This window comes from Trypanosoma theileri, assembly GCF_002087225.1.
Source record: "Trypanosoma theileri isolate Edinburgh chromosome Unknown TM35_Tth_4_V1, whole genome shotgun sequence".
Classification (NCBI taxonomy): domain Eukaryota; phylum Euglenozoa; class Kinetoplastea; order Trypanosomatida; family Trypanosomatidae; genus Trypanosoma; species Trypanosoma theileri.
In genome coordinates this window covers 515,060-528,471 of record NW_021639846.1, presented here as the reverse complement: position 1 = coordinate 528,471, position 13,412 = coordinate 515,060, and the positions used below count along the sequence as shown (strand labels likewise).

Genomic DNA, 13,412 nt, shown 5'->3' with positions numbered 1-13,412 from the left:
TTTTTTTTTTTTTTTTTTTTTTTTTTTTTTGAAGGAAAAGCATGTGTGTGTGAGAGAAAGAGAAAGAAAGAGCTAGAAATCTGATCATGTATTCTCAAATACTTCTCATTAACCCTCTCAGACCAATTGTGTAGTGGTATCTGGGTCCACACCAAGCTTTGCACACAACGCTTCATATCGTTTCACCAGATCTTGCTGCAGATCACCAACAAAACGAAACAGATGAAACATCTGTAAATTTGCGCTAGGGGAACAGTTTTTCATCAGTTCTTCATCAACACCAAGCATTTCTACCTTATCAGGATGCTTGCGAAGAACATCCTCTAAAAAGTCCAATTGACGTATACGCAAACGAACCCGTAAGGGTAAATTATGTAAACAACGATGTAGACATGTACCACTATTCGGATGCCTTCGCCGCGGATAGGCATTATACAGTACGAGAAGTATTTCATCAGACTGAATAGTCGAAATTCTGCGCTGCTCAGGTGCAGGAATATCGGCGCGCTGCACTAACATTTCTCTTTCTCCATCAAAGACACGAAATAAATGTGGAAAGTGATTAAATAAACGACCTAAAGCTGATGGCATGCAATTAACACATTCCTTGGGAAGTTTTGGCATGAGATGAGCAACAGAAACAGGACCATCCAATGGTAAAACATCCACTACGGCGTGAGCTAAAACTGCCTCATCAAAGTATGGGGTTGGTTTAGTTAGAAATTGTAATTGTCTAGAAAGCATACGTCTCTTTCTACGATCTATTGGCATTCGTAATCCGTTTTTTAATGCACCTTCTCTTATTTCTTCCAGTTTATGTGCAATCTCATCCTTTGTATGCGTAATGGATGGTTTATACTTTGGATCTAATAGAAAACGTACAGATAATTCTGGACTATCTCGTATTTCAAAAAGATGTGGGGCGGAAACAAACACGTGAATCAAAGAACGACCCTCAGTAAGCAAAAGTGATGCCTCTTGTTGCATTTCTTGAGAAATGGGTACAAATTCTTCCACAATATCGATTAAACGAGCTGCACGGTATTGTTCATATTGTGGTACTTCATACAACTCCATTACATTATCAATATGTAACGCATCACCACAAGTACCATCTTCTTCTTTTTCTAATGCTTCTTCATTCTGCTTTGCAAACTCTACAAGTGATGTCCGAAGACGTACAAAGCAATGCCGCACAATCTTATCTCCAGAATTATCACCATCACTAACATTACTGGAACTAGTTTCATTTATTGATACAACTTCAATAAAATCATCATATTCTTTCATTTTTTTTCTAACAAATTCCTCTGGAGATCCAAAATCCTCCGACATGGAAATCCACCTAGTATTCGATTTTTTTTCTTCAGAACCTGCCATACGTATTTCCCGCACATACGTTATCAAAGCATCAACTGGAATAAAAAAAGTAGGAAACAAACAAAATACCTCCAATGGAGGACGTTTCGCCACTGGATATGACTTTACATGATGACTGGAAATCATGTCTTTATCTTGTCTCTTTTTATGTTTCGCATCACTTTTAAAAGAAGTTTTATGTTCTTTTCTTCCTTTTTGAAGTCGACGTGCCACGTACACACTTCCCACCTTGGAGACGCTAAACAACTCAGGATGACGAATAAGAAGAGTTCGAAGACCACCAGCCTCGGCAACCTTCTCCATTAAATCAACATCCACACTACGACTAATCTGTGTGAGAGCAGTAAATGTCATTGGAACAAATGGCTGTATTTGCCACTCAAGCGGGGCAGTTCCTTCACACGGTGTTGAAGTTGAGATATTTTCAACATTCGCACCACCCGCATTAAATAATTTCATACAGCAGAAACGCCGCAGGCAAATCCGCAACATTTCTTTTTTTTCTTTTCTTCCTGCATAGAAAGAGAACATAAAAAAAAATAATAATAAAGAAAATAGAACAAGTTTAAGAGTAGAAGAGAAATGAAAAATACAGTGATGAATCAAAGGCATGAACAAAATAAGAAAAAAAAGAATAAATGCAAATAATTCCAAACAAATACAAAAAAAAAAAGAAAAAAAAAAAAAAAAGAAACAACGATCCAGATCACATACAGAGATAACGAAAATGTAAAGCAACGGGGTGAGTATCAATGTAATTCATTAAATGAGTTCGATCATCACGACACTGTGCCCGAGTGCCAGAACCACTCCTCAGGCTTTCCTCTACTTTATCCATTTCTTTTTTAAGGATTCCCTTCAACATATGAATTACAAAATAGAGAAACTTTTCTCCTCCTTCAGGAGAAAGAACTTTAACTAACACCTGTTGAACCACCTCAAGGCTTGGTTCTACAACATTTTTAAGTAACGCAAATATTCTCTCAGAAATAGTTATCTTTTTTCCACCCTCACCTATTTTGATACAATTATTTGCTGCCACAGCAGCATATCCATGTAGGTGATTTTTCACATAAACTCTGTATAGCTCAACTATACTTTCTGTGAGACCATTAAGTAATTCGTCTATTATATCAGTTTTTGTTTCTTCTTTTGATACAGAGGCCTCTGTCGAAGGCAAGGTTGTGTGAAGAGACGCTGACACTTGACGCATACTCTTTAGATCTGTTGATATAGTCATGAAATCAGCAATAAAAGGGAGAACATAATAACATTTCTCAATGCAAAAGCAACGTATTTTGGTTAACATTACATATCCAACTGTTTCCAAGACACGTGTTACGAGAAGCAAATGGTTTTCTGTGGCAGTTTTAAGAGGAGAAACCATTATATTTGGTAGAGTAATCAGGGGATTTACATGTTCATTTTCTCTTCGATAAGCATAATCCCCGAATAATGGTCCTAATGTCTCTGAGTGCACCTTAGAATCTAAACCATTCTCTCCCTGTAATAAAGCAGCTGTTAAAGGTTCAAATTGATTAGTGTGATTTAAAGAAGCCATCAATTGATCACGCACTTTCTCTCCCAAGTCTTTCTCACACAAAAAGCGGGAAGTATTTTGTAATATGTCTGTCCATAACGCTTCGATACCACGTGCAGTTAATGCAGGAATGTACTTTGACAAAGGGAGGGTAGTCGAAAGACGTAGGGATGCAAACGTCATCGTAAGTGTCAATGTTAGTACAGTATTCTCAGAAATAGAAAGAGTAGGAAATTCTTTTCCTCCTCCTTCTTCTGCTCTTTTTTTATCTTTTACTGGAGACTGTACAGTAGAAAGAGTCAACCTTTTATTTTCCTCATTTTCCATGAGAGTTAACAGAGGTGATAAATAAAACCTCATACAAATCACTTCTCTAGCTCTGGCAACAAATATGAGACGATAGTGCAGTAACTCTTCAAATGGAATCAGTGTTCCCTTCTTTGAGGCATCAGAAAGGCGCCAAGTGATACACTGAGCCAACATCTTTGTCCAACGAAAAAGACGTTGCTGGTGTAAATAAGATGGGAAAGTACCTAATCGTTTCTCACAACCTTTGCTGAGTGCTTGTTTCATTAACTCAACCGAATTCCGCCTACTACTTGATCTTGGTGAAAATTTTTCACCAACACCATCATTGTAAACACCTTCAACAGCAACATCATTAAAATTACAATTTTTTTGACCCTCTGATGAAACTAATTTTTTTGATGGTATTGATCCCGAATCCCTATTATGTCGTAAAAGAGATGATGATTTCCTTCTCTCTGGTAAAACATCAAGATACGAGAATACCTCTCGCCAGTCAAATACGCGGGAGACGGTGTAGCGGCAAAACACGAAATATCGTTTCCAATGCTGCAATGCTTCTAAAGGGATGGGTTTCACATTAGGTGACGATGAAGAGACACTGTTGCACTCTCTTTGTTGCTGATTAATCGATGTCCAGAGGGCTTCAGTCTGTTCATATGGATCTTTATCACTAAAGAACGAATATGCCTCCAAAGGCAACATCACTTTAAGAAAATAGACAAAAAATAAAAAAAAAAAAAGAGAGAAAGAAAGAAAGAGAGAAATTTGGGATAAACATAATATCACTTTTACATTTAAAATAAAATCAAATCATATTCAAAAAGAAATAAAGAAAAATAGGGAAGGATAATGAGAGATTTTTCACAGGAAAAGTTAACAGACACTGGCACAAGAGTTCCTCTGTGGTCACTCTTTTCTTGTATTCCTCTGCATCACACCTTCACTTGAATGTAACCAGGGCAATGGAGAAAAAACAAAAACAAAAAAAAAAAAGAAAAAAAAATGTCTGATATTCTTACGTAAAGAAAAACACTAAGAAAGTAATAATGTTGCTTCTCTCTTCCACTTTTTTTTTTTTTCTTCGTCGTATTTCTCTGACTCTGTATAGATTATTTGAGGCTATAGTATTGTTTCCTACTTTCCTACCCCTGTATCAATCTCTGCGAGGAAGCCTTTCAAAAAAGTTCTGGGAACTTTGGAAACAATTCCAAAAGTTTACGGTACGTCTCCACATCATACTCGTCATTGTATGTGCCATGTTGATAGTACTCCAGCTCACCGTTGCTGGGGTTAACGTAGCACACAATCTCATTCACCTGCGCCAACTCTAACCCGCTTGGGAATCCCATCACCTCCACTGGCTCATCTGTAGCGATGCAGTAGCCCTCTAATGATCCCCGCTGGGAGTTGATGGCGGTGGGTCTTATCACGAGGGCGACGTACTCGCCGCGGTGGGCCGCCACCCCACGGACCGAGACCCGAGGGGAGACGCCAGTGAAGGGTGGGAGGCGACTGGTCTGCGGTCGGGTCCCGCCGCCGAAATGAGGCGCAGTCCGCATGAGTGATTATGTATCTTGTATGGTAGGTGAGCTTTTCCTTTTTTCCCCTTTTTTACTTTGTGTTGACTGTTCTTTCCTTCTTTATTTAAGAGGAAAGAGATACAGTCTAGTTGAACTCCTTTTTTTTTTTTTTTTTTCTTATTTTCTTTTTGTTTTCGATTGTTGTTTGTATTTTCTATACTGGGGTTTTCTTTTTCGCTCACCTTATTCTATGTGTGTATATGTGTATTCGCTTGGGATGCAGAGTGGCCCTAGAGAATGGGTTCACTGGACACAAGAAAAAAAAAAAAGAAGGAAAAGTTGGCCTATTAATAGTAGAGAACATGATAAAGCATTAAAAAAAAAAAAAACTCTTACACACAATACTCAATGGAAAAAAAATATCCCATATGTCTATAATGACAACATCATACAACTCTTCTTTCTGATAGAATCACAGACACCATTTATATATATATATATATATATATATATATATATGAGCGAGAGAAAAAGAGGAGAAACCACCGCAAGATAATCAATCAAAAAAAAAAAAAAAAAAAAAACTTAGCGGGTTGGAAAAGCACCATGCATTGCACCTTCCAAGTACTGTTCGCGAACACGTTGTGTAGCCAACAAACGTTGGGCAAAATGCATCCACCAACAATTTGACCGTTGTCGTCGTTTTGCAGCTTCTTGTTCCTCTGTCAATTGCTTCCAATCATTATAAGCATGCAGAATATTAACAGAATCTGTTTCCTTTACAACTATACCATCAATCAGAGTTTCCCATGGAGCAAAGCGGCGCTCACTCAAACGACGCCGCCTAAACCCCATTACAGCAAGTCCAAACTCAACTCCTACACGTCTTGCAACACGAGCAATGTTCGGCTCTCGAATATGTACTAAACCCGGTGGTATTGGTTTGTCCAAAACAATATACCAATGTGTTCTACCATGTAATGGAAGTGTTCCATCACTTCGAAGAGGTAACGGTTCAAATGGTTTCGTTTGCCAAACACCGAAGAAAGCAGAGGGTGATGAAAACGGACGAGAAGCTGGAGGTGGGACTACTTTATATGGTGTTTCTTCTTCATTAATTAAACATCGTCCAACTCGTAACCAACCATCCCTACTTCTAAGATTTACAATTGCAGATCGTTTATATACGGTATGACCCTTTACACTACCAACTATAGTAGTATTGTCCTTAGGGTGTATTCCCTCATATCGAGCAATTTCATTTTCAAGAACAAATAATGGATGTCGTTGAAGTGATGTAAGGGTTTTTGGTATTTCTTCTGCATACATAAGAGAATGAAGTTGTTTACGTTCTCTCATTAATTGTTCTTCTGTTTTTTTCGATATATTCTTACGGAATGAATCTAGAACAACTTCAGAAGCTTCTCGATTATCATCCCATTTTAAATTTTTCCAAAAAAAACGAAATTGATCACAACGACCCCATCGATGAGAAAATGCAGTACTGTACTTAACAGAATAACGTGGAGTTACATCCATTATAACATCCCCTCCAATAGAAAAAGTATATGGTGAACCCCATAATGTTGTACAACCTTCACATGGATTAACAGAGATAAAACATTCACGTTGTGGACACCAAACCTCTACCCAAAAACACGAAGATGGTAATTTCCGTGAGCGAGGTTCTGTTTCAACAGAAGAAGAATTTTCTCTTCTCTTTTTATGTGGTAGAAATATCATCATTATTTCTTTTGTTTTTTCATTACTGTTACCATTTTCTCCACTATTATTGTTAGCTACACTTGTAACTTGTCCCTCACGATTCTTTCTCACTGACATAACTAATCGACATGATAAACCTGAAACTGTGGAAAGTGCAATAAATATAATGCACATATATAATGAATGAGGGACTGTAATTTTAGGATTAGATGAATCCGGAGATAAACTTAAGTTTAATAATAGTTTGTAAAAATATCCAAGTTCAATAGAAGCAGCCCAATTAGACAAAATGTCAGCATTGACTGAATCATTCAGAAAAAACACCGATTTGATACCATTTAAAATAGACATAATAGAAGCGGAAGTATGATTATTAACTGTATCTTTATATGTAGTAACCCAACAAGGGGATAATGTAGGTTTTTTCGCTACAGGATTAAGAGCAAGTTCATAATTTTTTTTTGCCTCTCGTACCGCATCTAACAAAGGGTAAACTTTTTCAACATTATCTTTATTAATTCGCAAATGCAATAGAGCTCGCACCAATTTTGGGTGTTTAGACTCTTTCACAATCATTTTAGCCCGTTGCAAAGCAAGAATAAGAGCAGACATTCCTTCTGCAGCATGTCTAATACGTTCTGAACGTCTTTGGGCGGCAAGCAATTGTTGTTGTTCGAGCATTCGCTCATATGCCGGATCACGTTGTCCCCATCGTCGCAACGGTGTGTCTGCCAATGGTGGTCTAGTACCTTCCATCATTGATTGTGCCGCATGATCATCATCATCATCATTACTATCATCATCAGCTGGTATCGCCTCCGCTTTAATAGTACCCTCCATCGGAGGTGGTAAACTAACATCTGTCTTCACTGGAGCAGATTCTTCTTCTTTCTTTGCCTTTTCTTCATCCTTCTTTACTACTGGAATAAGAGCATTTGGGAGCACCACTTCATCCCATTCATCATCCACCTTTACGGCATCCACATAAACTGCTTCTTGTGAAGGTTGTTCCACATGTGCTGCCGTCACCATTGCCAGTTTACGGCGCGTCCCTCTTCCACCTGAGGCACTCGGCACACGAACCCGCTTTGACGCATTTCGCAGATATCCATCAATACTGACTGCAGCTGCATCAGCTACACCACGCACTCCTCCTCCATGATGTGGCTTCTCCATTGGCCTATTTTTGTTCAGAAAACAGCGAGGGGGGAAAAAAAAAGAAAAAATAAATAAATATATATATATATACAAACCAGTAAATAGAGAATCATTGATGAGATAAGAAATACACAACTTTTTCTTTTTTTTTTTTTTTTTTTCTTTTTTTTTTTTTTTTTTTTTTTGGTTATCATTTCCAACCATCACACAATAGTAATGAATAAAACTGTAGATGTATTTTTTAGTTTTTGTAATATATGGGTAGAACAGTGCATAGGTGCTTGTATTAGTGAGTACAATTGAAGGCATAAATCAAAAAAAAAAGAAAAAAAAAAAAACGATACTGACAATTAAAAGACGAAAACGAAGAAAGAAAAAAAAACCCTGCGAATAACAATATCCACAAAAAGAAAAAAAAAATAAGAAACCTTTTTTTTTTTATGTGGGTATGTAAAGAGAATTGATGTTGTAACCACGAGATTGAATCTTTTCCATAATATCACCAAATACGGTGTAGAAACGAATTTCATTCGCGCTAAAACGGTGCAACCATCCTGTTAAAAGGGCATCATCTAGAAGCATCATATCTATTTCCCGCAAAGATACACTTGAACATGGGCTTTTAAACTCTGGCACCTCAAATTCTTTTTCCAAATCTATCTTCTCATCCTTTGCATTATCATCATCATTATCTGTATTTATACCAGGAATGTACTGAGCCTCTCCTACACGACCAGTTTCTGAATCCTCCAATTCATCATCCGTTTTAATACTTTGACGTTTTTGTGTTGCCCGCTCCACTGCCTCTCGTGCATTTTCTTGAGCTTGTAATCGTTTTCGTTCTTTATTGAGTGCTTGTTCTGAAAAAGGGTCAAGAAGAACAATTTCACGTTTACGATCTCCCTCATCACAACGGAAATGATCTCCACGACGATGGAAAAATCCTTTCTTTCTCCAATTATAATCAAGAAGAAGATCAAAATATTCACCACCAAATACATAAGGATCTAAGGTACACTTATGAAAAGAATCAGGTAAATGGAAAATATCTTCTTCTGGTCCCATTAAACCAGGACGTCGACGCATTTGCGGTTTTACTTCTTCTTTTGTATGAAAACCAGAGTCTTCATGAAAACCAATATTTCGAATTCCACCAATAATAGCTACAATTTCTTCCACAGAAAATCCTTGTTTTGCTAGTAAACGCTTCATAGCGAAAACATCTCGTGTTGATTCAGGAACCAAAGAAGGAGTTTCAACTAAGAGTTGTTCCTCTGTTAAATCAAGAGGTAATTGTGGTCTACCACGTCGTACGGAAATATTAGGTCCACCCAAACGTGCTAATGCTTTAGCTGTTAACATTGCCCATAGATCAGGTATAGAGAACATTGGTTGTTCACGATGAAGTTGAAGTATAAACTCCATTAATTCTTCTGCTTCTGGACGCATATACTCGGGAAAAACCATTGGGGCTCCAAATGGTGTTTGAGCACCTGAGAGTACATGATGAATTACCATGCGTACGGCTGCTACAGATAAATCAGGACGTGAAAACACTTTTTTATCCATCATATTATTGATATAGATGTTATTACCAGATGGACGCCAAGCTTGATACCAACGATTACCAAAGTAGTAACATAAACTAGTTACCTGAATAAAACAAAGAAGACCCGCAAAAATAGCTGCATTCTCCCACCAAGGTCGTTGCCGTGCAAGACGGTGAAGTTCTTCTTCCTTGTAACCCCACCACAACATTCGCATCCCCGTTGCACGTATTGGACCTATAGAGCGAAGTCGACGTACTTGTAATCTAAACATCAACGTCAATAATGGGATGAGGAATGAAGAAGGAATAACACAAATGTATGTATGTATGTATGTATGTATGTATGTATGTATCTTATATGTGTACCTGTGTTTAAAGAAGAGGAGGGGATGAGGGGGAAGCTATACAAAAAGATTTGCCTACAGCACCTAGAATAGAAAAACAAACAAACGAAAAGGAAAAGAGAAAAAACAACGGAAATTACTCTCTCTTTCTCTATGCAAGACACCCTCGCCCAAAAACACATATTCTGAAGAATATTATAGACACAGAGATACATAGAGGATTTACAAAACAAAAAAAAAAAAAAGGATAGATGAAAGAAATATTCATATCCACCCAAAGAAATAGTGTAGAACCATAAACAATTAGAAATACCACCACTACCACCACCAGCAACAACAACAACAACAGAAACAAACAGAGAAAGAAAAAACGCACGCTAGGATTTATTTCCCATTTTAGAATCAGACGTTTTTTTTTTTTTATTTGTTATTTTTTCCAGTTACAAAAAACGCTCCTCTGAGGGAAGACAGCGTGTCACAATTTCTAATGCAGCACCAGAAGCACCTTTCGCAGAATCATCATGAAATACTGTTCGCTTAAACATATCAGCTGTTGTTCTTACGGGTGCAATTTCATGGACTTCACGAATACCATTATGAATGACTGCAACATCCATTAAATCAATCCACTGCACTGGATGCGCTAGCTGAGCAGCTAGAACAGCAGCACACATATCACGCACGCTACCTTCTTCTACACCTTTCTTAAACGTTTTCTCCACAAGATCTGTTTGATAACGACCATGGTGACGAACTTCACCAACATTCATAGAATGCATCATCTCCAATGAGTCCTTCTGAAAAACAGTATCAAATGGTTGAAAAGCATTACCTGTAAGATTTGTTAGCCATACAGGTTTTCCTCCTTTTACCAAAGACAAAGATGATGATGATGATGATGAAGTACTAGTCTCATTACTTATATCCTTACTTACACCAAGCAAAGAACGCAGTGTAGATTCTTCTGGCAATGCACTGTGAACAACGGGAAGAAAAAGATCCATTGCCCTACGGAGTCGACTACTGTGAAACGGTACATTTACAGAGAGAGGAATAAACCATGATTTTTTCTTTAATCCACTTCGTCCATCATCTTGAAGTGTTAAATGTGTTAGTTCATCAAGTGATGGTGTATATCCATCATCTGGTCCCCGTAAAAAGCGACGAAATGTTGATCGCACACCATATTTACGAACTGAAGAAGTTACAAAATCTGGTAATGGTCCTTTATTGGGATTCATTGTTACTCCTTCCTCTTTATCTTGCCGTACAGATGAGACAGCGGTACGGGCAATATGATCTAAACTGGCAGATGGACCACACATACTAGCACGAAATTGTGGATCCAAACATTTTCCAAGAGCTGCCATTCCAACTCGATCTCCTGCCACTACATATTGTTCATGATCAATATTGTAATTAACAACTTCTACAAAAGAAGTAGTAGTAGATAAAGATTGAGCAACAAGTTCTACCAAAACATGAAATTTATCTACCGCAATATCCAAATCTTCATCATCAAGTTTTGCCTTACCAGGATGACAAGCATACATCACGTAGTTTTCACGATTCATAGAAAACTGTTCAAGTGCATCCTCCATCAATACACCTCGTTTATAAACAAGATCAACAGCAACTTCTGGTGAAAATACCCCAATAGCACAGAGAGCTGAAAATTCTCCAAGACTATGACCAGCAATAACAGCAGCAGATTCTACAGAGTAACCACGTGTCACTTTTAAATATTCCAAAGCCATCATTTGTGCCGCCAACATACATGGTTGGGTCAAGTATGTTAAAGACATCACTCCATGTGGGTGTGAGATCAACTTTTTTCGTTCCATAGACTCAGCAGAGTTTCGTTCCTCAAAACAACTTTGTTGAAGAATTTTCTTCACATCGAGTGCATCACTATATACGTGTATTCTCTGAGGATTTTCTGTTATAACCTCTTGCAGTGAAATACCATAGTTCTGTTCCATTCGTCCCTTTATACGCTCCCATAGAGAGGCTACCGCAGGAATTCGTACGTATTCCATTGACATCCCTTGGCGGTGAGAACCCTGACCTGAGAAAACCAATGCACGTCTCATTTGTCCTATTTATTTATTTTTTTTTCTCTTTATTTTCCCTCCACACCACACACAATTCTCTGCTCTCTTTTCTTTTTTTTCTTATGTGGAATCAATCACCACCACTGTATTATTTAAAAAAAAAGAAATACAGTAGGAAAACTTAGTAGTTCAAAATAAATAAATAATAATAATAATAATAATAATAATAATAAACTCTGCCAAGAAATTAAAAAAAAAAAAATTTAAACAAAGAAAATAATGTCCCATAAAATAAAACTCACTTCAACTAAAATACGATAAAGGGGCATCACAGTAACAACATCCTTTACGTCTCTCCATATCATAAAAACGTATAAAACCTTGACCCTTATGTTCAATTACAACACGCCATTCATCTGGACCAGTAGGTGCAGTCTGTACGTTCTCCGATTGAATCGGTTTCCCTTTTTCTTCACTCCTTAATCGGCAAAACTGTGCAGAAGGAAGTTGAATGCATGAAATTATTCGATTATCTAATAGGTCAAGAAGAACTGCCTGACGATGCCAAGGGCAAATACAAAACTTTCGTACTTCCTGTGTTCCCATAGGGTGTAATGTTTGCCCACTTGCGAAATACTGAATAAATGTCCCTATAACACGTTCTTGAGCTCCACAAACTCCTAAAGTAAAGTCCTTTTCATCATCATCTACCTCAATAGAGGCTAATAAAGAACAATCATCACTATCCTTAACGGTCCATGGAGAGTAGCAATGAATCGATGGTACCCCAATTTTGCTATTTGCTCCAAAAAGATGAAGAAAATCACCATTTGAAGAAGTGTACGATTGTGATGGAAAAGGAGGTTGTTGACTAAAATCAAAACGTTCGCCTTTTTCTTTATCTAAAGACGTTGATATATGGGAAACTTCTTCTATTACCACCGAATCACGAGAATTTCCACATGGTGTTTGTGTAGTATCACCTTGTGTATTATCATTATCATCCTTAGGAATTCTCGATACTTCACTGGTCATAACTATTCAGAGAAACAATTTCAAGATCAATCATCCTATAAAGAATAAATAACAAAAAAAAAAAAAAAAAAAAAAAACGCAGGGCGCTAATTCTCTGTACAGATATACCCTTGAAATACAGTTAACGTGGAGAGAGATATAATAAATACAGTAAAACCCAAAACAAAACAAAACAAAACAATGGAAATCCGATGTTCCACTCATTGGGACACCATACACAAAACAAAATAGAGAAAAGGAAGAGAGACTTATCTGTCTTCTTTTACGGGAAGCACAGGTAGGGCTCAACTCCCTGAACCCTTCACATCGAACCTGTATCAATACTTTTGGTAGAAAAAAGGGCACAATACTACCCAAGACTCTCATACGACACAGGCACACCTATTACGCTTCTATTTTTACTATTCGAATCATTATCAAGTTAAATGCATAACCAACACCTCACGATTTTACCTCGTATTCCCATAATCACAAATGAAAGATCATCCATTGCATAGAGAGACCACTTATCAATACAATCAAACAACTACAGTCAAACAAGAAATCCAAGCGATAACCTGTTACTCTCCAGCGTCTACTTCAAATATTATAATTCTGAGGCAGGCTTAAGTGATTGGGGTACCGGCACACTTCCACTAACAACAGACGGCTGCTTAATACCCGCAGACACATTTACACCAGATGAAGGCTGTACAGGTTGGGGTACCGGCACACTTCCACTAACAACAGACGGCTGCTTAATACCCGCAGACACATTTACACCAGATGAAGGCTGTACAGGCTGAGGCGCTGGCACAC

General features: G+C 37.7%; 7 protein-coding genes across 7 annotated transcripts; all 7 read right to left on the bottom strand.

Moving 5' to 3' along the window:
• Positions 1–117: 117 nt before the first annotated feature.
• On the bottom strand, positions 118–1,872 carry TM35_000043340 (uncharacterized protein; the record flags this gene model as incomplete). Its single annotated transcript, XM_029022528.1, has 1 exon — positions 118–1,872. The coding sequence occupies one exon, from the start codon at positions 1,870–1,872 to the stop codon at positions 118–120; it is 1,755 nt and encodes a 584-aa protein (XP_028886186.1).
• A 214-nt stretch (positions 1,873–2,086) lies between these two features.
• On the bottom strand, positions 2,087–3,931 carry TM35_000043330 (uncharacterized protein; the record flags this gene model as incomplete). Its single annotated transcript, XM_029022527.1, has 1 exon — positions 2,087–3,931. The coding sequence occupies one exon, from the start codon at positions 3,929–3,931 to the stop codon at positions 2,087–2,089; it is 1,845 nt and encodes a 614-aa protein (XP_028886185.1).
• A 473-nt stretch (positions 3,932–4,404) lies between these two features.
• TM35_000043320 (uncharacterized protein) lies at positions 4,405–4,788 on the bottom strand (the record flags this gene model as incomplete). Its single annotated transcript, XM_029022526.1, has 1 exon — positions 4,405–4,788. The coding sequence occupies one exon, from the start codon at positions 4,786–4,788 to the stop codon at positions 4,405–4,407; it is 384 nt and encodes a 127-aa protein (XP_028886184.1).
• A 546-nt stretch (positions 4,789–5,334) lies between these two features.
• Positions 5,335–7,650, bottom strand: TM35_000043310 (putative DNA-repair protein; the record flags this gene model as incomplete). The annotated part of the gene is made up of 1 exon (XM_029022525.1): positions 5,335–7,650. The coding sequence occupies one exon, from the start codon at positions 7,648–7,650 to the stop codon at positions 5,335–5,337; it is 2,316 nt and encodes a 771-aa protein (XP_028886183.1).
• Positions 7,651–8,070: 420 nt separating this feature from the next.
• On the bottom strand, positions 8,071–9,453 carry TM35_000043300 (putative ascorbate-dependent peroxidase; the record flags this gene model as incomplete). Its single annotated transcript, XM_029022524.1, has 1 exon — positions 8,071–9,453. One exon carries the CDS (start codon positions 9,451–9,453, stop codon positions 8,071–8,073), a length of 1,383 nt encoding a protein of 460 aa, XP_028886182.1.
• Positions 9,454–9,965: 512 nt separating this feature from the next.
• On the bottom strand, positions 9,966–11,618 carry TM35_000043290 (acyl transferase-like protein; the record flags this gene model as incomplete). The annotated part of the gene is made up of 1 exon (XM_029022523.1): positions 9,966–11,618. The coding sequence occupies one exon, from the start codon at positions 11,616–11,618 to the stop codon at positions 9,966–9,968; it is 1,653 nt and encodes a 550-aa protein (XP_028886181.1).
• A 264-nt stretch (positions 11,619–11,882) lies between these two features.
• Positions 11,883–12,614, bottom strand: TM35_000043280 (uncharacterized protein; the record flags this gene model as incomplete). The annotated part of the gene is made up of 1 exon (XM_029022522.1): positions 11,883–12,614. One exon carries the CDS (start codon positions 12,612–12,614, stop codon positions 11,883–11,885), a length of 732 nt encoding a protein of 243 aa, XP_028886180.1.
• Between the last annotated feature and the right edge of the window lie 798 nt (positions 12,615–13,412).